Source organism: Saimiri boliviensis, chromosome 11 (genome assembly GCF_048565385.1).
Source record: "Saimiri boliviensis isolate mSaiBol1 chromosome 11, mSaiBol1.pri, whole genome shotgun sequence".
In the NCBI taxonomy this organism is placed as follows: domain Eukaryota; kingdom Metazoa; phylum Chordata; class Mammalia; order Primates; family Cebidae; genus Saimiri; species Saimiri boliviensis.
The window spans coordinates 55480130-55508014 of NC_133459.1; the positions used below are offsets into that span (position 1 = coordinate 55480130).

Consider the following 27885-nt stretch of genomic DNA (forward strand, 5'->3'; position numbering starts at 1 on the left):
TATCTTATAGATGAGTAAACTGAAGACCAGAGAAGGAAAAATATTCGACAAATGAATGGCTGAATTGGTACTTGTTCTAAGATACTGAATCCACATAGCCAGACTCCACATTCTGTGACCCATGATGACACCTCTTCTTTCCATCCTACACATGAGTTTGTGAGTTAGGAAAAAATTGTTCACCTATTTTATCATGAGGGAAACTGACTCTGAGAAGGTAAGTGCCTTGCCCACTACCACTTAGCCAAAGGTAGTTGGCAAGAGAGCCTGGACTACAACCCAGCTCTCCACCAGCTAAAGCAGGTCTTTCCCGTACACTAGGATGTCTCCCTCCTCACCCCACCTCCATTGGAGTCCCACAGGGCTCAGTAGGGACCCTGCCAACTATAGCTAAGTCTGGATTCAGAAACCTCTAACATTGCAAAGCCTCTTTTATTTAAAAGGAGCCCTCTCTTCCTAGGATGACTGGTTAATGGTTTTTTCCTCCTCATATTCAGTTACTATAAGGTTGTATATACTTTAAAATGTAACACTCAGGACAAATGCAACTTTTCTTATTAAAGATACTTGGTAAGCCACGACTTTCAACAAAACCTCAAAGCACAACCTCATATTTGAATGGAATCCAGATGGATTCAGTGGCGAGAAATACTTAGCTTATTATTCGACAAGGCTGATTGAAACCAAGTTGTTGGTAGAACATTATATTTTAGTCATTCAGAATTCTATGCATTTGATAGAAATTGGAAATACGTTTTACTTTTATTATGCAAGTAATACACACCCAAGGCAGAATAGACCAGTCAACTAACAAAGTTAAAATCACTTATTAAATACATTAAAATCTTTTCTTAGGCCGGGCGCGGTGGCTCAAGCCTGTAATCCCAGCACTTTGGGAGGTTGAGGCGGGTGGATCACGAGGTTAAGAGATTGAGACCATCCTGGTCAACATGGTGAAACCCCATCTCTACTAAAAATACAAAAAATTAGCTGGGCATGGTGGCGCGTGCCTGTAATCCCAGCTACTCAGAAGGCTGAGGCAGGAGAATTGCCTGACCCAGGAGGCGGAGGTTGCGGTGAGCTGAGATCACGCCATTGCACTCCAGCCTGGGTAACAAGAGCGAAACTCCGTCAAAAAAAAAAAAAAAAAAAAAAAGTCTTTTCTTCTCCTATAATGTTTCTGTTTCAAATTGGGACTACAATTCTAATGAGCGAAAAGTTGCAGGTCATCATATCTATTTGATGTGCTGCTATGCTATAATTATGTAGGCATTCTGGTGGAAGATTGTGGCAGAAGGAGCTAGAGCTTCCCCTTCACACCCATGCCTGGGTTTGAATCTTGGCTCTAAATAGTTGTACAACCCCGAGGAAGCTACTCGGCTTCTCTGAGTCTCCCCCTACAAAAACAGAATTAAAATATCTACTTTATAACATCTTCATGAGAATTAAATGAGTTAAAAAAAAAGTTCAGTTTTCTTCGCACAATTAAAAATAAGGGTACAACATTTAGCTGTACTTTTATTAATATTCTCAATGTTGTTTTCACATCGCATTTGAAACTACAATTGTGTTTTGTTTTCAGTAGTGGAGTTGGCTTTTTAAGAAATTTGATGAGCACATTCTTTTGAGAAATAAAGGACCTTAATTGTATAATGGACACCAGCTCTCCAATGTAGTACTTTAGTAAAATGAAACGTTTAATTTTTGCTTCTACTTAAAATAGTTAAGATCCATTCAAAAGTAAAACACTGTACCTAACTGGCTATTAAACACCTCAACAACAAGGCATGAAAACTGCTGGTAAACTAGAAGCCAATTCACTGAAAGGTATTTTAACAAGCCAGGAATGACAAACAGAACCCCCGGTTCTTCAGACTATCAGTGTATTCATACATTTACCAGTAGTAGTGTAATGGTAAGAGAGGCAAGCAATTTTATACCTGATAAATGTTTTCTTCCGTTTCGGGATCACGGATTGGCTCGTGTCCAGCCTCAAACACAATGTACTATTACAGGAGCAGCAAGAAAGGAAAGGTCAGAGGTGAAAAAGAAGAAAGGAAAAAAAAAAAAGCATTTGGAAATCAAGATACTAATCACAGTGAGCATTAAAGAAGCAGGCACAAGAGAAAACACCTTAAAGACACAGTGAATTATTGAAATACGATGTACTTTGTACATTCCTGCCTTTCATAAGGAAAACTGCAAAGGCCTGCTGGTATTTCAGCAGTGATTGCATCAAGCCTCTGCAGATCTTTCTGAAGATATAACCTCTTCATTCCATGGCATTTTGTCTCAGTAATATTTGAATATGTTGGTATTGCTGAGTGAGAATGCTTTCTCATTGGAATGCCTGGGATCCCAAACTTTGTAAAGTATGGGTTATAGTTGAGGGGCATCCCTTTTCCCCTAAGGCTCAAAATCCGAAACAAACTCTGCAAAGCTCAGAAGCCCCAAACTCCTTTATTCCACAAATATCACCTTATTTTACATTCTCACTTTTAAGTACGTTAAATCGATTTTTCCACGTGCATGTTTTATACTCTACAGGACTGACACATTTCAAAAAGGCTATTATTCTTCATTCTGTGCAAGCCAGTGAGCCAGGAGCTGAAGCTCATATTCTACACAAATCGTCGCCCCTCGGCATTCTAAAGCAAGAGCATGTCATTATGTACATATTTGGCTTTTGTTTGCCATATATACTAGACACGTTTTCTTCTACAAGTTATCTATATTATTTTGCTGTCATTGTAGCAGTGTCAGCTTTTTGTGTGAAAATATGCATTTATATAATATGCATATGTGACATACACACACACAAATGACACCTATGCATCCCAGTTAGAAATGTAAGTTCAAGATTTTCCTTTGTGTTCAAAAAGTCACTTTTTTTGGCTTCTTTTTCTCCTTGAAAATAAGCACAGGGGAGGGAGAGACTGTCTTTTCCCTTTTTTTCTGCATTTCTGTTTGAACAGAGCACACACTTGACCCTAAGAGAGATCATCTCTCTACTCAGCACCGAGCTGCAGATCTTGAAAAGAGTCCAGAGAGAAAGCTATGGGCAGAAGCGTCTCTAGGGTCACTCTTTCCTTCTTCCCAACAGCTTCTATGGCATGAGCCAGGTAATCAGAGGGTCAGCTTGCCCCTTCAGGGGTCAGAGAGCCCTCCTCATACCCTTTCTAGCACTTAGAAACCATTCTTTAGGTCTGTGCCCAAACATTACCAAAATGTCAGTCCCCACCTCTGGTTCTTAGAGAAGCCACCTCATTATTCACATTCTCTCTAATGAACTCAGAATATTCAAGAGACTCTTGAAAACATTCAGCTCTGGGATCAAACTTCTACAGGCTGTGAAGCGGGCTGAGGCAGGGGCAAGAAGGGAGAAGCGGATCTTCAAATCCCAAGATACTGATGCCGGCCAAACTTCTGTTAGTTTTTATGGAAATTTGCTCCTGGAGGGGCTGGCAGCCCTCACCCTCAGAAATAATCTTGGTTTCTCTCCAGGTTTTGCAGTCAGTGGATTCTTCAGGTTTCTGACAAAACGGCTCTGGCACAGGTCTAGCCATTCTAGAATCTAAAACCCCAACTAGTTTCAGAAATTACCTGGTACACAGGATCTTCAACATCCTCTTCCAATATTGTCTATTGCAGAGCAAAGAGACGGAGGGTGAAAAGCGGAGGACATAAAGGAACAGATGTGAGATTGCATTCAGAAATTACAGGACAGTAAAGAAACCAGCTCTGGGCAGAAGAGGCTGGTGGCTCATCAAGGTAGAAAAAAATACAGCAAAGTCAAAACCCTCAGAGCCACCCTCACCTCCACCCCAACTGTTAACAAAAGCAAAAGCAATTGTGTTTCCTCTACCCCTGAAATCTTTCCCTGGATTCAAGATTTCACTTCATCCAACATGCCTAGAGTTTAGGAGAATAAGGGATAATTTCTAATGGTTTGCTTTGGGTCCTGTAATTTACACAGGAATCTTTCATCTTTGTTTATTCCTACTTGGCAGCAGGAAGAGAAGGCGCGACTGTCAGTTTTCACATGTGTTTATTTGAAGCCCCGATCTTCTCCAGCACAAGGATAAATTTGCAGGTATACCTGGTACACAGCTTGTTCACACTGCTTATCCTTTTGTGCCTTTTTTTCTAATTCTTCTCTTTGCTTCAATTCGTAAATGAGTTGAAAGAGATCTCTCAAGTCCAGAATAACAGGTTCAGCCTGGAGTGAAAGGTGGTAAGGCACATCATAAGGGAACGGTACTGAGAGGCAGCAACCAATTTCTGCTTTTGCAGTGACAACTTGCAGCCCTTCCTTTTTCTATTAATCTGAAAGCATTCCACTCCTAATTAATTCTACCTTGTTTATATTGGTTTAGCAAATTGCATCTAGGCTAAAGTTCATTTCTTCAACTAATTATATTTGCAAATTCATAATAATCATAAGCATAAAAGGCATTGCTTTTATTTATTAGTGACTTAGAATACAATAAAATTAGGGCAGGCCTTATGCAAAACAGCTATTTGTTTTCTCCTATTTTCTTTTTAAATGGGGCTATGAGCACAAGGAAACTTATTTGTATATGGTGCCTCCATCCAGTTTAATCAGAAAGGAAAATAATTAGTCATTAGGAAATACTCATTAGAAAAAAAAACAAAACAAAACTGGATGGGTATGAGCATGTTTCCTTCCTTGCTCCAAGCCTGTTTATCTTTTCTAGATGGGAATGTGAGCATCAACTTCAGTGGAAATACATTGCTTGGTCACATCTCAGAGTGGCCTCTTAAAGACCGACGGAGTCACTGGACTGTCCCCCAGAGTTCCAAGGAAAGGCTCCTTTCTTGGATAGGGATACTCACCGCCTGGGCTGTTTTTATGGCCACAAATCTATGATTCCCTTCCTTCCCACAAACATATCCAAAGGCCCGGTGATCTGTAATGTCCTTGGCAATGTAGGATATTTCATGAACAGCATGATGATGCTGAAGGGCCTAGCAGAGAAAAAAAAAGAAGAACATATTTCAGGGGACTTTCCCTTCGAGCTGTTGATCAGTAAGAAATGTGTTTCAGCTATGTGTGAACAGGCCCAAAGGGCTTTGGAAAAGCTGTTTAGTCCAGATGGAAAGAAAAAGAGCTATGCCTGCCCTTGAGAAATGGAGGCTTCCCTCTATGGTCTTAGTGCTGTGACCAGAGAGAAACACAGGATTGTTCATATGCTGAATAAGCATCTGCATCGCTGCTTTATTCAGCTTGCTAGAGCTAGCCAGTTTAGTCCAGTGGCTAGGCTTCTGTTGGCTCTTTTTTTCATGGCACATCCCAGTCCAACTTTTGGATTGACATTTAATATACTTGAATACTCAGGGACTGTGTGTGCTGTGGTGGAGGATGTACACTGTACAACTCCAGGGAGTATCATTAACATTCATAGAACTATGGATGTGCCTGGTGATAACACCATCCAGCAGATGGTGATAGAGTGTGTTGAAGAAGAAATGCTTTTTTCTGTTTAGTCCAAAGTCACCATTGGGGGTAGAGGTGGGGCTACGCATATCTCTCAGGCTTTTCATTGGTAGGTCCCTTTGTCTGCAATATCAACTTATTTTATTCACTTGCCCAAATCCTATTTCTCTTTCAATGGACACATGAAATACAACCACCTGTGTCAAACTTCCTCTGACTGAGGCTTGCCTTCTCTCTCCTGACAGAAATAATTCCACCCTCTTTTGTGCTTCTGTAGAACTTTACTTTCTAGTAACACTGAACTGATAAATTCCTCCAATGTTTGTCCCTGGATTTCCTTACCCTCACAGGGCTTCCTTCTCTGATATATTTGTATAATTCCTTGTCTGTCTTTCTCACCCAGTTCTCTCTTCCTTATCCCTGCCATCCTAGCACCTTGCACTATGCCTGGCCCATAGTTGTTAAACTAAACTGAAATGGATAATTAGTAATTTGAAAATCTTTTATAATTGACCTTCGTTATCCGAGCTTCAACAAATAATGCTCACCATCCTATTGGGTAATGGTGATCTTTATGGTTATTTTCCTATATTAAACCTACTTAAAACAATCCTCATTCAACAGTACTCTGTAAAGGCTTATATATGCATCTGGATGCTTATGGTATGTTTAAAGTCCTCATATGGAGCATAATGAGGCTTGAATTCTAGCTTCTGTGTAAACACAAGTCACCCACTGTACCCCTATGTACCTCAAGTTTAACCCTCCAGTAAATGGGAGGTATAAACCAGATCAATGGCTCATAACTCAAAGCCCTGGATTTACAGCGTTCATTAAAGGTAATACTTTTTATTAGGCCCTCTTTTAGGCCCCATGCAATTTTTGAAATCTCAAAAAACTAAACAGAAAACTGTAATTATTCCTAATAAGTCTACACATTTCTATGTGCATGCAAATGAAAATGCCAAGTTTATTTGGACTTTTTTTTTTTTTTTTTTGAGACAGGGTCTCACTCTGTCACCCAAGCTGGAGTGCAATGGTGCAATCTTGGCTCACTGCAACCTTTACCTCCCAAGCTCAAGTGATCCTCTGGCCTCAGCCTACTGGGTAGCTGCGACTATAGGCATATGCCACCACACCTGGCTAAATTTTTTGTAGAGACAGGATTTTGCCATGTTACCCAGGCTGGTCTCAGACTCCTGGGCTCAAGCGATCCACCTACCTCGTTCTTCCAAAGTGCTAAAATTACTGGCCATTTATTTTGAATTATACCAGCTAGCATTGTTAATATTCCTTAGCTCATATTGGAGTATATTCTCTTATTGGCAATTAGTTATGGTTTAAATAGTCCAAATAGGAAAATGGATGATTACAGATGCAGTTTTTTTGGTAGACAGAATCTTCCCCATTAAGAGTTCATGGAGGGAGAGAGAAATGTAACACAGAAGTTAATTACGAAAACACTGGGAACCACTGGAGTAGATGTTCTCTAAGCTCTTATTCCTTCTTCCCAAATCCCTTTAAGCCATTAGGACCTCCTACTACAAAACCAGCCTCCTGGCACAGTGGGCCTCTGGCTTTCATGATGGTCACTGCCTTAGTTCCAGACCACTGATCTTCCAAAATGTCCATCTCTTGGCCGGTTGCAATCTTTCCAGGCATTTGACCTTATAAATCATTGGCTGCAGTAGAATTTTCTGCCTCGCTTTAAACTTCCAGGGTCTGACCATTCACTCATCTCTCTAACTACTCTTAGAATTCTCTCTTTGGCTTCATGCTTGCCTGGGCTGCCACTGCCCATTGGACATCATGCTTTAATGGTAGTATGACTGCCCAGTTACCCTAGTCACTCCAGTGGCAATACAATGAATGTATGAGTCATTTTTCTTAACACAAATAAGCTGGCGAAGAAGGACATATTTGCAAGCAACATAATTAGGATCCATTAATTTTTGTTTTATTAAGAGGGCATATTTAGCTAGCAGAGGAAAATTGCTCAAAGAGTGGAAGCTTTTTCATGGTCTTAATGATGTAAAATTGATGAGATTTACATTCGCACAACATGGGGGCATTGATTTGTAGGCTTTTGTGTGTAAGAATGTAGGCAGCAGGGGAAAGTGGGAGACAAAGACGTTTTTCTCTTCCTTTCCTGAAAGTATCTTTCTCTCTGCAGAATGTGGGGAATGTTATCCACGTTTCCTATTAAATCAAAGTTTGATGACAGTGCCTTATTGATTGCCAAGTAGAATATTGCTCTAAAATTAAGCTGCGATTAGAAGTCTTCCTGGTGGAATTAGATCTGGAGATGATTGTGCAATGGTAAAATATCACCTACCAGGAAAGACAGCAGATGGAGATGTTTTAATTTATCTGGGAATCCTCATTAAGTGTTTTAAAATCAAAACATTTTTAATGCCTGATGATTCCTAATACTGCTTTGAAGAGTGTGGCTGTGTGTGTGAGCATGAAGGCTTTAAGATATTTGTAGCATTATTCTTCCTCATAGTTAATTTTATGACATGTTAAAAAGGATTGCTCTGAACATGTCTCATTCATTTAGAAACTAACAGTCAGTGAGGGGATATGTCTTGCCTTCTCCAACCTTATCCAAGCAGACATAATATAGATACTTAGAAATACAAATACATTAGAATTCTGCTAGTCCCACAATTGCATTATCACATTCACTTTAGAAACTCAGAGGGTCATGCAAATTCTTGTACACTGAGCCTCAAAATTGCCCCATGTCTTCAAGTGGACTTTATCAGCACAATCAAAGACAGCTGGAACCTTAAACATCAACCCCGAGTTTATTCGTGAAGGGACTGAAGGTCAGAGATTGAAGTGCCAGGACCAATACTAAACCCAGCTGTTTTTCCTAGGATGACAAAGCATTGCAAAAAGATAGCCAAGTGAAACAGAATCAAAGTCTCCTTGCCTTAGACTTCTGGCTCCCTCAACCAACAACGAAAAATGATCCCTTAACAAGCTGGGACAAGGAAGGCAAGAGAAGGAGAGAATTGGGTAAGGGGAGAGAACTGAGAATGTTCTGGATTCAGATAGGCAGGTATCTGAGATCAGGGAGGGTCATAAATCATAAGGCTTGGGGTAAAGGCCAGCACCCCAGACTCTCAAAGAAAAAGGTCAAGACAGCATGGCCCTGAAGTTTACTCTCAGGAATTGGCTGTCTCTGGCACTTGTTGAGCAGCCAGAGGCAGAAAGGTGAGGCGCAGCCCTCGGTCCTACAGCATAGGAACTGCTCCCTCCCTGGAGGGCTTCTGTGGTCAGTTCCTGGGGCCTCGCAGGTAGTTTTGGAGGTGGCTGTGAGAATAACCAGAGAGTAAGGGCCAGAGTGGGAGGCAGAGGGTGAAGGAAAGGCAGATACTGGTTGTCCCTCTTCCACATTTCCTTTTGAAAATAGTTATTGTCTTGGGAAAATGTAGTCTAGATATTAAACTACTGCCAAAATCAAAGCAGGTATTTATTCTTAAAAGTAGAGCCTTCAGGAACACGCTAGCTCTCTGGCACAGCTTCATTTTCCCCTCCCATCCTGAATTCTTCTTTGCATCCTGGATAGAAGTCATCACTAAAGAATTCCAAGGACACTCCAGGTATCAATGTCCTCAATCCAATCTAACCTTCCTATGCATGAACTTCAGGTAACCTCTGCTGTAGATAATCTAAGGAGCTCATTACGCTCCCTTTGAACTTTGTACTTTCCCACCTCTATGCTATTGCTCACATGGTTTTCTCTGCAGATCCCCTGGTCCACACTTCATCAGCTCACAGAACTACAGTGTACCTATGATGGAAGGCATAGCTCTGACGTGTTGCCCATCCAAGGAACCTGCCCTGATACCGCATTTCCCTGAGTAATAATTCCCATCCCTAGATCTCACTGCATTCTATCTGTCCTTCTACACAGAACGCTTTGCGCTTCTTTCACATGTATCCATTCATCCAGTTACTCACGACATGTGTATTTACTGAGTGCCTATTATGTTGCAGGTCTCCTGCTATGGACTATGGCTACACAGATGAATACAACGCAGTTCCTTCTTCAAGGAGTTCCCAATCTCATAAAACACGTAGGCAAAGAAACTAGCAATCACAATATAATACAATAAGCTTTACATTAAAAGTGTGCCCAGTGTGTCAGATAGGCTTGGGGCAGGAATGGGGGAAGGGCATCAGGGAAGGGTCCGAGGATAGATGGAAAATCTCCAGAAAATAAGAAAGAAAGGGCATTTTAGGCAGAAAGAATTGACTGTGTGAAGGCAGCTCGGTTCTGAGAACAGGACAGTGTAGGGAGCATCTATGCACATGTTTTCTCTCTCCTTCAGGAATATTAGACCCTTCAGAGAAAGATCCATGTCTGGTTCTTCTCAATCTTACCCCCGCTCCTACTACTGCACCTTCTGAACAGTAAATGCTACATACTTTTTCAGGAAGGCAGAGGGGAGGAAGGAAGAAAGGAAGTAAGGGAAGAAGGGAATGAATGGGGAGGAAGAAAAGAAAGAAAGAAAGACCAAGTCATATTAAGATATGCACTACATATGGTGGATGCTCAATAAATGTTCAATGAATAAATGACTCCGGTTAATTCATAACATTTCACATAGGATTCATCCTGTGAACAGAGAATTTCTTATCTGATCATCATTAAACCTTTTTTTTCTTTGTATTTCCATGAGCCATTTACCAATGTTTAAATGAAGTATCAAATTGTTTAGAGGGTTACTCTCTGACAGAATAAATTACAGAGAAGACTTAATTTGTAGTATGGTTCAATACAGCCAATTAAATACAGTATGGATTAGAAAGTCATCTGCTGCAGATTTTACCATTAGTTGTTTTAAAGAATAAATTCTACCCTACTTAGTCTTCATATTAGTAGTGTGTGTGTGTGTGTGTGTGTGTGTGTTCGTGTGTGTGTGTGGAGACAGAGTGTGTGCTTTGCCGAGGCAATACTATTCACAGGAAGAATACCCACCAGGAAGCAAGTGAGTTGAAAACAAAACAAAACAAAGCAAAAAACCAGAAGGGAGGGACACAGAATAAAAATAGATACATGAAAAACACACTACTTCATACTACAAGCAATTACAGTAGTTAAAACCTCACAAGACAAAGGGAGGCCCAGGCTCATTACAAAGGCCTTTCTCTTTTCTAACATATTTTTGGATGCACTTGCTGCATGGCAGTGCCAATGACTCAACCTCTGCACCAGCCCCCAGGTACCCCACCATCAAACGCTCAATGGAGCGGGTCAGAGTGAAGTGTTCCCTGGGTTGGCATCCTGAGATCTTCTAGAAGTTTTTACTCAAGGACAAGCCCAGATTTCCAAATCACATAGTCTCTCACTGAAGAGGCAGTGTGATAATGGAGGAAAGAGACGGACTCTGGAGCCAGAGGAAATGCAATTCAAATCCAATCTCCACCATTTACTCCATGTGTAGCTTTGCACACACCACTCTAACTTTCTGAGGCTTCTTTTCTCTTTTTGTATAATACAAAGAATGATGTGGGAACCCAAAATGCTGTTGGAAATATTAAATTGATTCATACAAAATATATCAGATAGAAATGAGGTACCATTTCTTCCCATCAGAATAAAAAAAGCAGAAAAGATAATATACCCAGTATTGACCAAAGCGTAGGGAAACAGATATCCTCTTGTGCTACTGGTTTGCTACTTGTAATATAAAGATAATAATAATATCTCTCTCCTGGTGCTGTTAAGAGGATTAATAAATTAATGCATGTAAAGTGACCAGAACAGTGCAAGGCACATTTATAAACTTAAGTTTCAGCCATTATAGGTGTTTTTAATTGGTGGAAGTATGATTTGGAGCAACTTTTCTGGAGGGCTAGAATGTTTCAAAGCTTTAAAGATGTGCATGCACTAACTCAAGATTCTCCTTTAATTATTGATCCAGAGAATGTAATATGTGGGCAAAAACTTGACTTCAAAATATTCCCTGCAGTGCTGTTAGGATGGTGAAAAGCTGGAAATATCAAAAATGTTGAGCGTTAGCTGACTTGTTGAAGAAAATGCATTTTGTTATAAGATGAAATAGTATGCAGTACTGAAAAAATGATTTCGTGGAAGTATGTATTTTTGATATGAAAATATATTCACAACACCCTAGTTGAGTGAAAAAAGCATATCACAAAATAGTATTTTCAATGATTCTATTTTTGAAAAAAAAAGTACACATATACATACATGTATACATAACAAGGGTTCTCTTTTGGGTGGTGGTGGAATTACTAGTAATTTACTTCTTATTTATGCTAATATTTTCTACAGTCAATATGCTATTTAATAAAGAAAAACATAAGATTTTTTTTCTTTCATATCCAAATTTAATGGATGCATGGTCACCTAACCCTCCGTGAGCCCATCAGTCTCCCTCATTCTTATCCCACATAACCAAGTCTGCCTTGTTAATTTCACCTCCCAAATACCCTTCACTTTATCCACTCCTCTCCCAGCAGATACCAGGTCACACAGCTATCATTTCCTGCCTGGATTATTACAGTAGCCTCAATTCTTCCTCATCTACTTATGCCCACCTCTCCTCTGACAGTCACGCCATAGGATGAAGAGATTGAGAAGAAAATTTGGCAAATCTAATACATCTTTCTAGTACTTAAAACACAACAAAAGCTTCCCATTGCTCTTAGGATAAAGACCAAAACCCTTGCCAGGGTCTGCAAAGCCCCCTGTATGACCCGGCTGCTTCCCCAGGCTGTCTCACCACAGGTCCCCTTGATGTTCTACAGTCTCTCAAATGCACCACATTCGAGTTTTTGCATATGCTGTTCCAGTTGCCTAGAAAGCTCAACTCCTTTCCCTCATTCAGACATCAGCAGAGATGTCTCTTCTCTTTGCAAGTTTCCCCGACCTTCTAGTAGAGACCAGGTTCCCACGATGCAAGTCCTCTCCCCTTCCTCATCTTTTCCAGTGGGAAAGATCCCTCACCTTGCCATTATATGTGAGGATGAATTGATCAGTGTCTGTCTCCGCCCCTAGAGGCAGCTCCAGGAAGGCAGCAGCAATCTTTTCTTTTCTTATCATCTTATTGTAAGCATCAAATACAGCGTCTGACATACAATAAGGGTTTTGTACATCTATGTTTTTACTATTGCAGTGAAATACACGTAATGTACAATTTACCATTACCATTTGAACCATTTTTAAGTATGCAGTAATATGGCATTAAGCGTATTTACACCGTTTTGCAACTACCACTGCTATCCATCTCCAGAAAACTTTCATCTCCCCAAACCGACACTACCATTAAACAACGCCCCATTCCCTACTCCTTGCAGCCCCTGGCAACTGCCATTCTCCTTTGCCTCTACACCTTTGTCAGTAAACACTTTTATGAATGAATCTGTCAGCAGGATCCTGTGTCCAGGTCTCTCCCTGAATTCCACTGACTCTCTATTCGTTTTCCCCTCTGAGCCTTTGTTTCCTCAACAGTTAAAACGAGGAGGAGGAATTCAGTAAATATTCATGTCCTCGTTTGCTCTCAACATTTCTTTAATTTCTTTTAAATGTTGATAACAAGACAACAGCTATTAAAAAAAAAAAAACAGCTGCTTCTTCTTAGCAGCTCTCTGAACAGATGCTATACACACACCAGTCTAGAAAGATGTGCATGAATTCCTTGCCTAAAAGTAGGAAGATGCACTAGTTAACCAGCTGAGGGTATCCGAGACCTGTGAGCTGGGCTTCACTTTGTCTAACAGGCAAAGTGGAGCCAGGTGTGCTTAATCAATTAGTAATCACCAAAGTGACAACAAAGCATATTTCTGCTAAAGAGAAGCTAAAAAAAAAAAAAAAAAAAAAAAAAAAAAAAAACAATACACCTTAAGTAAGGAAACATGCTACAGTGTTAGTTTCCTAACACTGGGGTTCAGCTGAAATCTATGCCCCATGATCAAGGATGTGGCTACAGTCTAATCACAGTTGGTAGCAGGATAGACTAGCTGTTCTGTCTCATTCAACTCACATTTATTCTCCAAAAGCCCTTAGGTGCTAAGGTACAGTAGGCTCTGGAGACACTAAGATGAGCAGGATGGAGTCCTGGCCCTTTAAAGCTGGCACTACATACACATATATGGAAGTGGGGAGCCCCTTATTTTACTAAACATATAGTTTGCATATTGTGCTGTTCTGTCCCCATTTCCAGAAGGCATGTAGTATATACAGAAGGATTTGAATACCTCCATGGCTTTGTGGCCATGAACAAGCCACCTTACTTCACTAAGGCTCAGTTTCTTCATCTGTAAAATGGAAGTAATTCCTTTCTCGTAGGGATGTAAGGAAGACCACTTAACATGTCTAGAAGAGCAACTGGTAGATGGTAGGCTCTTCACACTTTGGGTCTTTTCCCAGGCAACTGAGTCTGAGTTTCTCAATCTAATGACTACATAATTTAGGGTTCAAGCACCAAGAGTAGTTTCCTCAGATAAGGACTTCTTTGGAGCTCACAGGATAATGGTCTTGCAGTGGCTAAAGGGTAATGAGAAAAAGAAACACTTGGAAATCAAGTCATCAGAAAAAGAAAAGAGCTAAAAGTTAGAGTTTCAAACTTTATGATGTCATCTGAGAACCTGGACCCTTTCAGGTTTTATTTTCATTTAACCCTGTAATTTCTAGTTATATAAATAAATTCGTTTTGTGACTTAAGACTTTTTAAGGTGAGTTTTCCATCATTTATAACCGAGAGATTTCTGAATAATATAGTAATCACCATTATTCCTATCTTAGACAGCAGGAAAGAGGCTCAGAGAGAAGTCAACTGCCCAGGTAGCAAGAGGCTGATCTGGGCTTTGTTCATTGACATGCCAAATGTATGCCTGGTTTACTGTTAGTAGCAATTAATACTGGAACTATAATCACGAAATGTCTTTGGTTATACATTAAGATAAAGCAAATACATAAATACATTGCTATTATAAAGCACAATTTTCGGTGAAAGAAAAATGAGACACAAATACTTTAAACACTTAAGAAATAACTCTGTGATGTGAAATTTGAATTGGAAATATCAGTACAAACTTGTGATTTAAAATACATATGCCTGGCACCGTTCACCAAAAGGATCTAGAAGCAATGAAACCCCAGTAGCTATAAGCGCACCTAATGTAGCTATTTATTATCTAGCTATTTATCTATTTATCTTTTAACCTATCTAGTGAGAGAATCAGAGAAGGCAAATATGGCAAAAGTTTTAAGTTTTGGAATTATCCTTTTACATTTTTTGTTTGAGCATTCTCGTAAGTTGGAAAAAAATTTGAATCTAAGCATGTTCCTCTCTTTACCTCCCCTCCCTCTCCCTTTCTCTGAGAACAAGAGAAACCAAGACACTGAGCACTTCAGTGACTTAACTGAAAGTCAGCTGCAGACAAAAGATCTTTATCACTTCCACTTCAGTCAACCATTGGTCCAAAACGTCAGGGCGCCTTTCAGAAGACACACATGCTCAGAAGTACTTCATGTTAGAGTGGCCAGTGTCCTTTGCTCCTTTCTGCAGTCCTGTGGCCCGCGTCAATAAACACCAGCCAGTATCTTTCTTTTTTGTTTTATATTATTTGTATTTTTAAAAATTTAATCTAGAGTTCCAGGATACATGTGCAGGACGTGCAGGTTACATAGGTACACGGGTACCATGGTGGTTTGTTCACTTATCAACCCATCACCTAGGTATTAAGCCCACATACACAGCTATATTTATCATGATGCTCTCCCTCCCACTAATCTCCCAGCAAGCCCCAGTGTGTGTTGTTTCTCTCCCTGTGTCCATGTATTCTAATTGTTCAGCTCCCACTTGTAAGTGAAAACAGGCAGTGTTTGGTTTTCCGTTCTTGTGTTAGCTTGCCGAGGATAATGTTTTCCAGCTCCAACCTCTATCCGTGTCCCTGCAAAAGATATGATCGTGTTCCTTTTTATCAGCCAGTACCTTCCTGTTTTCACATTTTTAAAAGTTCAGGCTGAATAAGTATGGAAACAATTTGTACTCCTGACTCTCTGGGTCGGGGGTGGGCTGGGGTGGGGTACAGATTCCCAAACATGGAAGATTCTCTAAGCATGCATAAGAATTCAGACTTTCTTTTCTTTACATTAAAAAAAGGGGAGGTGTTGATATGCAGAGAGTACCTACTATATGCTAGGCATTGTGCTAGGTACTCCTCAGTCCCACTCACCCAACAACCTCGCCCATCATTTCCCCTACTTTACCATGGAGGTACCTGAGACAGAGAACAGTTAAGTAACTTGCCCCAGGTCACACAGCCGATAAGGCAGACCTTGGACTGCTGCCAGGTATGGCTGGCTCCAGACTCCAGGCAGCCTCTGTGCACTTGAATACAGTTTCAAATATACTGTAATGGCCTATATTTTCATTCTTCTAAAATTCTGATTTTTATTTGTTTCTTTCTGCATGAAGAATCCTAATAACCATTGTGGGTGTTTAGTAATGTAACCAATGCTTTTAACATTTTAGCTCATGGTGTAAAATTATTGTAGAAAGTAGGTAAATGAATGTGGTTGAATGGAAATGAAACAGCATGTTTTGCCACAAGTAACTGCAGAAACGAGGTCATTATATTTAATAGAAAATGATTTTTTGTGTTGCACCTGGTCTGAAATTAACCTCTGCCTTTGTCACAATGATATCTTGTATGCTAGACTGAAACTTACAAAAAACTGAATTGACTACAATGCAGCCAGTGGAAAGAATACTGCATTAGGAGTGAAAAGACTGGGATTCCAAGTCCTGGTGTCCTCATTTATAAAATGAGGTGGATAGCAGGTGGTGGTCATGGCGAACAATGACTTCTAAGGGTGCTGAGGTAAGACATGATTTGCAGTAGACACAGGTCAGTATCTGAAATCCACATCTGATGTGTGCTACTTTTGTTAACTTGGACAAATCACTTAGATATTGTCAACCTTAGTGTCCTCATCTGTGAGTTCACTCAATTGGAGTACAAATTAAATATTTGATTATGCTGGTAAAGTTCCTGGTGTTCCGCCTGGCACAGAGGTTGTTTAGTAAATGGTACTTGCTCTCCAGCTCAAATATTCTGCTATCCAAATTGTTTGTCATTGTTAAGTGTTAAATTATGCCCCCCACCCCAATTTATATATTGGAGTCTTAAACTCCAGTACTTCAGAAAGCGACCTTATTTAAAAACAGTCATTATAGAAGAATTTATTTAAGATGAGATCATACAGGGTGGCCCAGTGATCCAATATGAAGGGTGTCCTTGTAAAAGAAGGAAATTTGGACACAGACTTGTATATGGAGATAAGGCCATATACAGATATCTGATGGCAGAGATCATGGTGTTATGTCCAGAAGAAATGCCAAAGACTGTCAGCAAATCACCAGAAGTGACGGGACAGGTGTGGACCAGTCTTCTGCACAGCCCTCAGAACAATCCCAGCAGACACCTTGATCTGGGACGTCTAAAGGCTCTAAAACTATACAACAATACATTTCTGTTGTTTCAGCTGCCTGGTTTGTGGTACTTTGGAGAAACAGCCCCTGGAAACTAAATATAGCCATCTTCTTATTTTTACCTTCACGTCCCTTTGTTTAAGGAGTTGGCCAAGATAAACTGTTGATGAGACAAGGGTTAAAGGAAACCAACATGAAACTAAATCCCACATGTTTTGACTTATTTCTTCTCCCTCAGTGAGCCTTAATTTTCCAATCTGTAAAATGAAGGGGCAGGAATGATCCCTTCCAGCTCTGCTCTGCTTTTCAATGCAGAATAACAAAGCGTTTTGTTTTTCTATTACTGACAGAACTTGCTACTTAAATCAGAAGCACAGAGTGTAGTGCAGCATCATGCAATTTATAGCTGCATCTATCCAATTATTTCCCATTTAGTGCTATGCAGCAGTCCCCAAATACACCACCAAACCACTGAGGTGGTGGGTTGAGCTCTCTGAGAAAAGGGACCAATTGTTTCTCTTACATTAATTGGCCTCATGATTTGTTAGGCTGTTGCCTTGTAAAATGAACTGTCAGTAGAAAAAATTAGCACCAAATTGCCCCCTTTTGTGAAAAATGCACCAAACACCATTCTGTAGCCATCTCCTTCAACTTACCTTAGGGTCGCAGCAGGCAAAATTGATAGAGACTAATAAATTCTTAGCATCCGTTCTACATTTTCCTGTTAGAGATTAGAAAACTGAGGTTCAGGGGGATGAAGCAACTTGTCTAATGTTTAATCAATGGTGAAATTCAGCACTGGGGCTGACAGCCAGTCTGATGCCAAGCTTCCTGCCCATTTTATTACATCAGGTCACCTCCTTAGGGCTGTGATCATCAAGCTCTGCCCAGCTGTCTGCCTTCCTGTTCCTCATTCCTGGCATAGATTTTCATCTCTGTGCCAGACTTAGAGACAGCTGTGCCCAAGTGAGGGCAGATGTGAAGAAGCTAGGCTGTCTGCATCAAATATCTAGGCATTCTGCATCAAATACCACTAGCTACTACTGGCTCAGTTCTGATTTGCCCTTAGGACTCAATTCTAGTAATGGGGGATTTGGGTTGATGCAGAAACACTGTGCTAGGTGCTGGGGGTGCAAGGCACTAGAAAGGCCCTTGCCTCTGAGGAGCTCACACTCTATAGCAGAGAAGGGAGGTCAGGTGTCTTTGCTAATGTTTTCAAAGAAACCATTCCTTTCCTTCTTAACACAAACCACTGTCTGTAGTGATCCCTTCATGTGTATAATTACCTGGCTAATATCTGCTGCCTCTATGAGACTGCAGAGACCAGGAAAGAAAGCGCTCCTGTGTTTGTTTTTGGCTCAACATCGCATTTTCGTGTATGCACAGTGTATGACACTTGGTGGGGATGGCAGAGTTCAGTAATGAGTCATGGAGTGAATAAGTGGCTATTGTGCTTATGTGATAGTGAAGGTATGGCCAGGGTAAGCACGGAGGCCTGGAGTGACTAGATTAGTAGGAACTGACTAGACAAAAATTAGTGAGCATGGGAGCGGTAAGGATCAAGATGTTCTATCCAGAAGGAGAGCAAAGACTTGCAGAGCTATAAAACAGCATGTTATATAGGCAACTGCAATCAGCATAGGACTATTAGACCGTAAAATGCTGGGCAGTGAGTGACAGTCTTTGAAGGTGACAAGACAGGCAGGGGCCAGAGGATGCAGAATATTGACGGCCAGTTTGAAAAACCGGAGTGGTTGGAATGTCAGCTCCTTTCTAATCAGCCCTGCTGTTAATCTTTGCTGCAGTTAAGCCTTTCCACATGCTGCAAATAGAGTCCTTCTTCAGGTTCGAGGACAGTGAGTTGAGCGGTCCCTCCCAGCTGGGTGACTGTTGGTGGAAGCCATATCCTAGGGCTCTCTCTAACACAGTGTGCCAAGGGACAGTCAGCTGAAGCATCGGGGAGGGTGGTTCACAGGTGAACAGATGGTTACGAATGAACCTGGCTTTCCTGCTGGAGGAGAGGGTCTGAGGGCCCTGGCCAGGCTGCAGCGGGACTTGAGCAACTGTTCTTTTGCTCTGGGTTAGAAAAGAAGCAGAGTGTCTGGTCTGGGGACAGTCTGGCAAAGTGTTTGTGAGCTGAAGATGAATCCTGCCTTCTCTCATTGCCCAATCTCTGCTTCCTGGTCTGCAGCCCGTGACCCGTGGAAAGTCATTCAAAGTTCTTCAGTAACAGGTGACAGGGGCTCTGTCTTATAAAAATAAACACACAAACACACAAAAGCCTCAATTGTTGGTGATGGTAATGTGCCTCTTTGTTTCATTAGCTGCACTGGCAGTTAGTGGGGACAGCTGGATGTGTTTTCCTAACTAATAGCATAAGGCTTTATAACACCTTACAGTGAAATTGATGAGTGAGCATGTGTGCCACTGTTGGATGGGTCATTCCTTGGCTCTGCCACTTTCTTCTCCAATGTATGACCTTGTGGAAGTCAAAGATCTGCGCTGTCCTTTGGTGTTCCCATTTGTGGGACACCGTCTCAGAGCACCACTTTAAAGACTGCATGGTATGCGTGGGTGTTTGGCAGAGGTAAGTGACTGAGAGGGATCTGGGAGGGCCAGGAAGAACCCTGGGCACAGAGCTAAGTAACCCAGCTCTTTTACTCATTGTCCTCTCAGTAAACAATCCCTGAAGGCTTGCTGTGGGTTGCATGCCAAAAAAGCACAAGGCGTAGAAAACACATGTGACCAGAAGCAGTCCCTGCCCTCCAGGGACACAGGATTTGCAGGAGACAGCCAGGAGCATGGGCAACTGCAATCGGGTATGGTACGCTCTCAGAGAGATGGGGATGCAGGGACTGGGCGAGGGGAGCTAATAATCAGGGCAGTTAGGCTCACTGGAGCAGGCTGCCAGGAAGAGAAACATTCAGGCAGATTCACAAGAAATAAGGAGTCACCAAGGGAGAAGGGGAGAGAAGTACACCGCAAAGGCATGGGGAGCGGTGGGTGCAAATGCCGGGGTGGAAGGAGCTGGCTCTGGAAAATTCTGAAGGGTTCTAGACTTGGGTGTTGAAAAAGTGTTCGTCTGAGGTCATTTGTAGGGCCCTTCCATCTGACTTTCCAGAGCAACCTCTCACTGCAATCCAAAGGAGGGCTGGGCCCGAGCCCAAATGTGGAAGCCTGTGCATGTCATTTTGAGGACTCTGTTAAGGTTTCAGGGTTGAGCCACTGAAGGACGGGCACTGGAACTCCTGAAAGGGTTTCCATCTGCAGTTGTATTAGCTGCCTCTGTTCTGTGCTCCCTGGCCTGTTTTTCTCTGCCTTCCCTTTGCTCAGAAGACTCGCTATTCTGATTTTCAATAACTCATTATGTATCCACCAATCTGTAACCTATCCGGGCTTCCTTTGATGAATCTGTGTGAGAATGTCAGTGGCCAGCGTATGTGGCAGAGCTGGTGCAGGGATCGTATAGACCAGCAATGGAAAGTAGGCTGCATCGTTGACAAAGATTCTCTCCTTGACCAAGCTCTACTTGGCTCCTCTGAGTCCTCTTCTTGACTGGTCCTCAACCTTGTCCTAGAAAGACGTGAACAAACACTAACAGAGTTTCTATTTTTGTTTTTTGTTTTTTTTTTTTCTTCTGAGAGAATTTTGTTCTTGTTGTACAGACTGGCTCAATCTTGGCTCACTGCAACCTCTGCCTCCAACGTTCAAGCACAATTATCCTGCCTCAGCCTCCTGAGTAGCTGGGACTATGGGCATACACCACCACACCCTGCTAATTTTTGTAACTTTAGTAGAGATGGGTCTCACCATGTTGGTCAGGCTGGTCTCAAACTCCTGACCTCAGGTGATCCATCTGCCTTGGCCTCCCAAAGTGCTGGGATTACAGGTGTGAGCCACTCAGCCTGACCCCACTAACAGTTTCTAACAGATCAAGGCCCTGTCCCTAGGATGACCCTAGTCTCATTTAAAGTGCCTGCCTAAGAAATCACAAGGCTGCCAAAGGAATTTGCTGCTTGTTTCAGCCGACATCTGAAGACAGAGGCTATCGCCAAGGCTCTTTGGAGAGTAGGAGCCTAAGTTTGATAAATGTCAGTTACCCAGATGGGTTTCACATGGACCAAACTCCTATGACCTCCCTTTCCCCCAGTCCCCAACTCTCCTTCCCCAGTCCCCACCTCCAGTTTTTGGGGATTTTTCACTTCCCTGACTCTACTCAAGCTCTCACTATTTTCCCTCCCATTCTCTCATTCTCCCTTTAAACAGCGCAGTCACCTCTGCACAAATCGGAATGTTTTTTCTCTACTGTCAGTAGTCACTGAATAAAACCTGTTTCACTGCTTTTACTAATGTCCAGCTGTGTTTGTCTTTGACACCATACAAGCTATAACAATCTCCACCTGTAGCTTGAGATGCAAGTGCTGGCCTTAAGTGCCTTACGCACTCTTTCACTTACTGTCACCCTGGCATTTGAGGCAGTCTGGCTGGAGGACTGGAACTTCAGGTGAAGCACAAAGGTTAAGGGCACAGTCCCTGGAGCCTGAGGTCAAAGCCTGGCTTTTCATTCACAAGCAATGTACACCTGGGCTAAACACCTACCCTTTCTGTGACTTTGCTTTCTCACCTGTATAATGGGAGTGTTTCCACCTTATAGAACTGTCATGAGAATTATATGAAATAACACAAAATTTGCTTAGCATGGTGCCCAGAATACAGAAAAGTGCTAAATAAATGTTATACTGTTATTTCAAAGCTATTTAAACTGTGTCCCATGAGGGAATAATTTCTCTGCTAATGTACAATATATCCCCTTACCTAGAACATAGTTAATGCTTAAAAGGTGTTTGTGGAAGGTATTAAGCCATTCTTGCACTGCTGTAAAGAAATACCTGAGACTGGGTAATGTATAAAGAAAAGATATAATTGGCTCCCTGTTCTGCAGGCTGTACAAGCAGGGTGCCAGCATCTGCTCAGCAAATTTCCAGAGCAACCTCTTACTGCAATCCAAAGGGGAGATAGGCCAGGGAGATTTTACTCATGGCGGAAGATGAAGCAGGAACAGCCAAATCACATGGACAGAGCGGAAGCAAGAGAGAGAGAGGTGGGGTGGGGGGTGGGGGAGCGGCCACAGACTTAAACAACCAGATCTTGTAAGAAATTACTCACTATCACAAGGACAGCACTAAGCCATGAGGGATCCACCCTTGTGACTCAAACACCTCCAATAATAGGGATTACATCTTACCATGAGATTCGATGGGGATGTATATTCAAAACATATCATTGAGTAAATGATTTGGTGTAAGAAATACTTCTCTGTGCCCTATTTCTACAGGTTTTACAGTCTTGTCCCAGAACTGCACTGCAACTGCTGGTTGGTGCACACACAGGAGCGTTTGTGGACCCCTTGATGATACCTACACACAATACATAATTGCACATTTTGTAATACAAGGCAGAGGAGAACGTGAGGAGTGAGTCCTGTGACACAGTGGACACCCAGCATGGGACAACAAGGGGATGTGGCAGAAGAAACCCTCACAGCTCTGGGCTCAAGTGAGCAGAGGCAAAACTTGGCTTGAAACTGCTACAACGCATTCTTCCTTTGTGCATGCAACGAGGGACAAAGTGTTAGGAGTTGTCAAGTTTTGAAACAAATAAGAAGAAGTCTTCAGAGTGATGCTTATCAAAGAGATGTGCTAAAAATACAGCCGGCTCCAATAGCATCTGGGAAGCGGAAGGATTAGCGAGGCACCCTTAATTGCAGCAGAACAAAGACCCCTGCTGAAGGGAGTGTTTCTTTCACCAGTTGCACCTGCAAGCAGGTAAGCACAAGGATGAAAATGCCGGGTGTCTCTTCTCAATGTCTTCTCCACACTTCAAGAAATTAATACCCGAAAGTAGGCACTTAGCAATTAACTATCATTTGGATACAATGGGGAATATCAAGGGACTCAGCCAGCTGGGGGAGAGGGAGCCAGCATTTCTAAAGCACCCCCTTCCTGCCTCATGCTTTTCTTATAGGATCAAATTTAATTCTCATTACAAGCCAGTGAGAAAGGTTTATTACGACTTGATTGACAGAGAAAGACACTGAGGCTCAAACAAGTGATGTTGCAGGCCCAAGTTCAAACCTCTAGAATATGGAACTCCTAGGACTAGATCCGAATTCCTACCTCTCAGCTATTGAATCCCCAAATCCAAGAGATGACAATATATTGCTTCTTATACATTTCCTTTAAGTGTCCTCTCATTGAAGCATGTCTAAAACGGGTCCCCACCCCTGGTCCATGGCCCGGTACCAGTCTGTGGCCTGTTAGAAACCAGGCTGCACGGCAGGTGAGTGGTGGGTGAGTGAGTTTACCACCTGAGCTCTACCTCCTATCAGATCAGTAACAGCATTAGACTCTGACAGGAGCGCAAACCCTATTGTGAACTGTGTGAGAGAGATCTAGGTTGCGCACTTCTTATGACAGTCTAATGCTCGATGATCTGAGGTGGAACAGTTTCATCCTGAAACCATTCCTCATCCCACACCACCCTAGGCTGTGGAAAAATTGTTTTCCACAAAACTGGTCCCTGGTGTCAAAAAGATTAGGAACTGCTGTTCTAAAATACTGATAAACCGTCTCTACATCCAGCCATACAGCCTTTCAAGTTTTTTTATTTTTGAGACAGAGTCTCACTCTCTTGCCCAAGCTGGAGTGTGATGGTGTGATCTCGGCTCACTGCAGCCTCCACCTCCCAGGTTCAAGTAATTCTCCTGCCTCAGCCTCCTGAGTAGCTGAAATTATAGCAGCCTGCCATCACACCCAGTTAATTTTTGTATTATTAATAGAGAGGAGGTTTCACTATGGTGGCCAGGCTGGTCTTGAACTCCTAACCTCATGATCCACCCACCTTGGCCTCCCAAAGGGCTGAGATTACAGGCATGAGCCACTATGCCTGGCCTCCTGTTTCAATGAAAACAAAAACAACAACCACAACAACAACAAAAAAACCAAAAACAACAACAACAACAAAAAAAACCAAAAACAAACAAACAAAACACAGCAACTTCCCATTGCTTCCGTAGGCCTACAGAACATAAGACAATTATCTCACTGTATCATTCAAGGTGCTTTGGAATCTAATAGCTAACAACTACATCATAGTTTTATGTGCAAAGTGCTTTATAGATTTTATAGCTCTATGTAATGTTTATCTCATTCATTATTTTATTATCCTTATGATAAAATGAGGACATTAGCTCAAAGAGGCTAAGTAATCAGCCCAAAGTCATACCTAGAAACCAGTAGATTAGGTATAAGCAGCACCCATGAACCCCTTCTGATTCAGCAGTTCATGCTTTTTCTTTATCATCTTGATAGAAGTAGCAAGTGTAGAGGTTAAGAATATGGACACTGAAACCAGACTGCCTGGTTCAAATCCTGGCTCTGCCACTTAACAGCGATGTGACCCTCAGTAAAGATTATCCTTTCTGTACCTCTGTTTCCTCATCTACAAAAGGTGGATAATCACAGTATGTACGTTATGGTGTTGTGATGATTCAATAGCTTACAGTATTCAATACACTTGAAACAGTTCCCGGCACCTAATAAACATTACCTAAGTGTGAGGTTTTCTTTTGTTTTGGTTTTTATTTCTCTTTGAATATGTACCTTCTCCTGCAGTTGAGAGCACCCTCTAACTGGCTCAACTCCAACCAGTTAAGAAGTGGGAGAGCGAGGATTTGAATCCAGGCCTGTCTGACTCAGATATATCATTGACTCTCTCCTGCATTTCATCTCTCTTTGGCACATGGGGTTACCTGCAGAAAAGGATCTGAATGAAGACTGTCTGTCCTGGCCTAATAAAGAAGTGAAGCTCCTGGGGAATATGCCATTAGAAGGGCAACCTACCCCTCAGGGGGGACATTGGTTCTTGCCATTGTATATATGTATTTGCTCATTCAACAAAATCATTTATTGGCTACTTTCTGTGTTTCAAGCACCATACTGGACCCTAGAGATACCGTGCTGAAATAGACATGTCCCCCGCTCCTTCTAAGATTATGCTTGATATTGTTTGGCTGGGTCCCTACCCAAATCTCATCTCAAATTATAATCCCCATAAATCCCCGTGTGTTGATGAAGGGACCTGGTAGGAAGCGATTGAATCATGGGGGTGGTTTCCCCTATGCTGTTCTCTGTTTCCTGCTGCCTTGTGAAGACAGTTTTTGCTTCTTCTTAGCCTTCCATCATGATTTTAAGTTTCCTGAGTCCTCCCCAATCATGTGAAACTGAGGATACACTAAACTTCTTTCCTTTGTAATTACCCAGTCTCAGGCAGTATCTTAATAGCAGTGTGGGAAGGAAAAAACAGTGGTCTAGAGGGGGGCTGTGCCTGAGCAGCAGCAACATGGTGTGCCCGGTGCCCTGACAGGGAAGTGTAGGGTGATGGGGGAAGCCACGGGGGATGTCTCTGATAGGTATAAGGGTGAGGCTAAGTCCAAGTACCTACATTCTGAGAAGATGCTGTCACATTTTAAAACTATAAAACTTAGTTTCCTATCCTTAAAGAATAAAAATAATTAAAAAATTAAAAATCCTTTCCAGGCCCTCCTTTTCCAGGCACAAAATGTAGTCCATTTCTTGATCAGGCAAGGTATGATTGAGAAGGCGAGGGAACATACAAATTCCTTACCATCACTCTGCATAATGACTGCAGTGACTGTAAAGAATAAAATGGATATTGCATGTAAAACATACAAGCTTACAATAAGCTTCCGATAAATGGTGATGGGCAGTGAATTCCAGTCTGCAAATAACCAAATGACTGTGGGCACTCCTTTCACTCCTAGAATCCTCAGTTTCAGGCTCTGTAAAATGGGAATAGTAAACTATACATCGTAAAGTTGTGAGTTAAATGAGATGACGTCTGTACATACCTAGAAGAGGGCCTAGCAAGAGTCTTGGAGTCGGCTGGGCGCGGTGGCTCACACCTATGATCCCAACATTTTGGGACGCTGAAGTGGGCTGATCACTTAAAGTCAGGAGTTCGAGATTAGCCTGGCCTACATGGAGAAATCCCTTTCTACTAAAAATACAAAAAATTGACTCAATGTTTTCTTCTTGCCAATCACTATGCTAAGAACTTTGATGCATTATCTCATTTGAGCCTCATCATAAGCCTTTTGGATTGTTGCTATTATTATCTATAGTTAAGTGATAAGGAAATCGAAGCTGAGAGGGGTTGTCCTTTGTTCAAGACCAGCCAGCTGGAAAAGTAGTGGAGTTGGGATTTACATCCAAGCCTTTCTCACTCCAGAGTCCGTGTTTTTTTTTTTTTTTTTTTTTTTTTTTTTTTTTTTTTTTTTTAAAGCCACAAAGCATACCAATTTCCTATTTTCAAACTCTTTTCTGAAAAGCTTACTGCTCATTCTTCCCTGTCTCCTCTCAGAGTACTGCTTTCTGAAATGCCTAAAATAAAAACTCACGAGTCCAATAATAGATACCTCCACTGCAACAGATATATTTAAGCTCCCCATTTCAAGCAAAGGAACTTGAAGAAAAATTAAATACAGCAAAAGAAATATTGAGTATCCCACCGGCCACATCTGACATGCAAATGAAGCCTGATATGTTTCTGCTGTATATCCCCATCTTCCTAAGACCTTCATTTTCTATCGTGGCTCTTCAGGGTCTTGAACTCACTGGGCCCTGGCAAACTCAGCTCAAGTCCGGGTGCCTTCTCCAACCACCCAAGCTACAGTCACTCCCCACAGTCAATCGCTATGATGTCACTGTCTTTCACAGGCTTCGTCATATTTATTATTTTTTGAAATTAACTTGTTCACTTATTTATGTCCTTATTTATTGTCTTGTGTGTGTTGTTCACTACTATATCCATAGTGCCTAGAGTACTTAATTGGCATAGAGTAGCTACTCAGTAAATACTTATTGAATAAATGATATAATTCCTATTCATCCCCAAGGCTCAGCTCAAAAGGCCCCCCGAAGAGGGATCACCTTTTCTGGGCTCCTATAACACACTGCTTACTGATAATAGCTTTTACCCATGGGACTGTAATTATGGACTTCTCTTGTCTGTTTCTCCAGGTAAATTCTGGTCCCAAGAAGGCAGGGGTAATGGGGCCTTTTCATTATTATATATTCTGTACCCAGACTAGTATCTGGCAATGAGTAGGTCCTGAACAAATGTTTGTTGTATGTATAGGCAGACAAATGCATGGATAGATGAATTAATAAAAGGACTAAAGAATGAATGAATAATATTTTTTCAGTCACATAAATGAAAATTTATAAACACCACCTGATGTATATTACCCTCAAAGACCTGTAGTTTAATATATTAGGATAGGCTAAGTTAACCATAAAATATCAATGACAAATGTTCATTTTTCATTCAAGCTACAGGTTCAATCTGGGCTGGCAGGGGCACTCAGGCACAGAGTCACACTGAGCCCAAGCTGGTGGATGCTTCTACGTTACCACCCAGGCCTTACGGTTATCCAGACGAGAAGAAGGAGCTGGAGGGTTGCATCCAATGCTTATGAGCTTTGGCCTGGAAATTATGTATGTCACTTAAGTTATAATCAGATATAGTGGCATGGGTGCTAATTGCAGGAGCTGGAAATATGGAAGACCATGGCTATGATATAGGCAGCAAATGTCTCTTCCATACTTGGAGATCACAGAACTTCGAAAGGCCAAGGGAGCCCTAATGCTTCTGTGTGCTCCAGGTTTTGAGGACTATCACCGAAATGACTTTAAGTATTAATTTGTCATTATATAATTTTTATTTATTTATAAAGGACATGGTTAACTACCAATTGGAACTTTATTTCTTTTTTAATAAGCTGTTGAATGTGACTTCATAGGGTTGATATACCTACAATCAAAGGTGGGAAAACTTCCCATTTTGATTATTCTTTACAACTTTATT

At 41.6% G+C, this 27885-nt stretch overlaps 1 protein-coding gene across 6 annotated transcripts in view; it reads right to left on the reverse strand.

Annotated features, from left to right (window-relative positions):
* DAB1 (DAB adaptor protein 1) overlaps window positions 1-27885 on the reverse strand; it is a 1282121-nt gene that overhangs the window by 74539 nt on the left and 1179697 nt on the right. For all 6 annotated transcript variants that reach the window (XM_003921506.4, XM_074380884.1, XM_074380885.1 and 3 more), the window contains 4 exons: window positions 4858-4989; window positions 4100-4219; window positions 3604-3642; window positions 1941-2006 (listed from right to left, as the gene is read on the reverse strand). In XM_003921506.4, the coding sequence (XP_003921555.1) occupies window positions 1941-2006; window positions 3604-3642; window positions 4100-4219; window positions 4858-4989 (357 nt within the window). The remainder of the gene's footprint in view (window positions 1-1940; window positions 2007-3603; window positions 3643-4099; window positions 4220-4857; window positions 4990-27885) is intronic.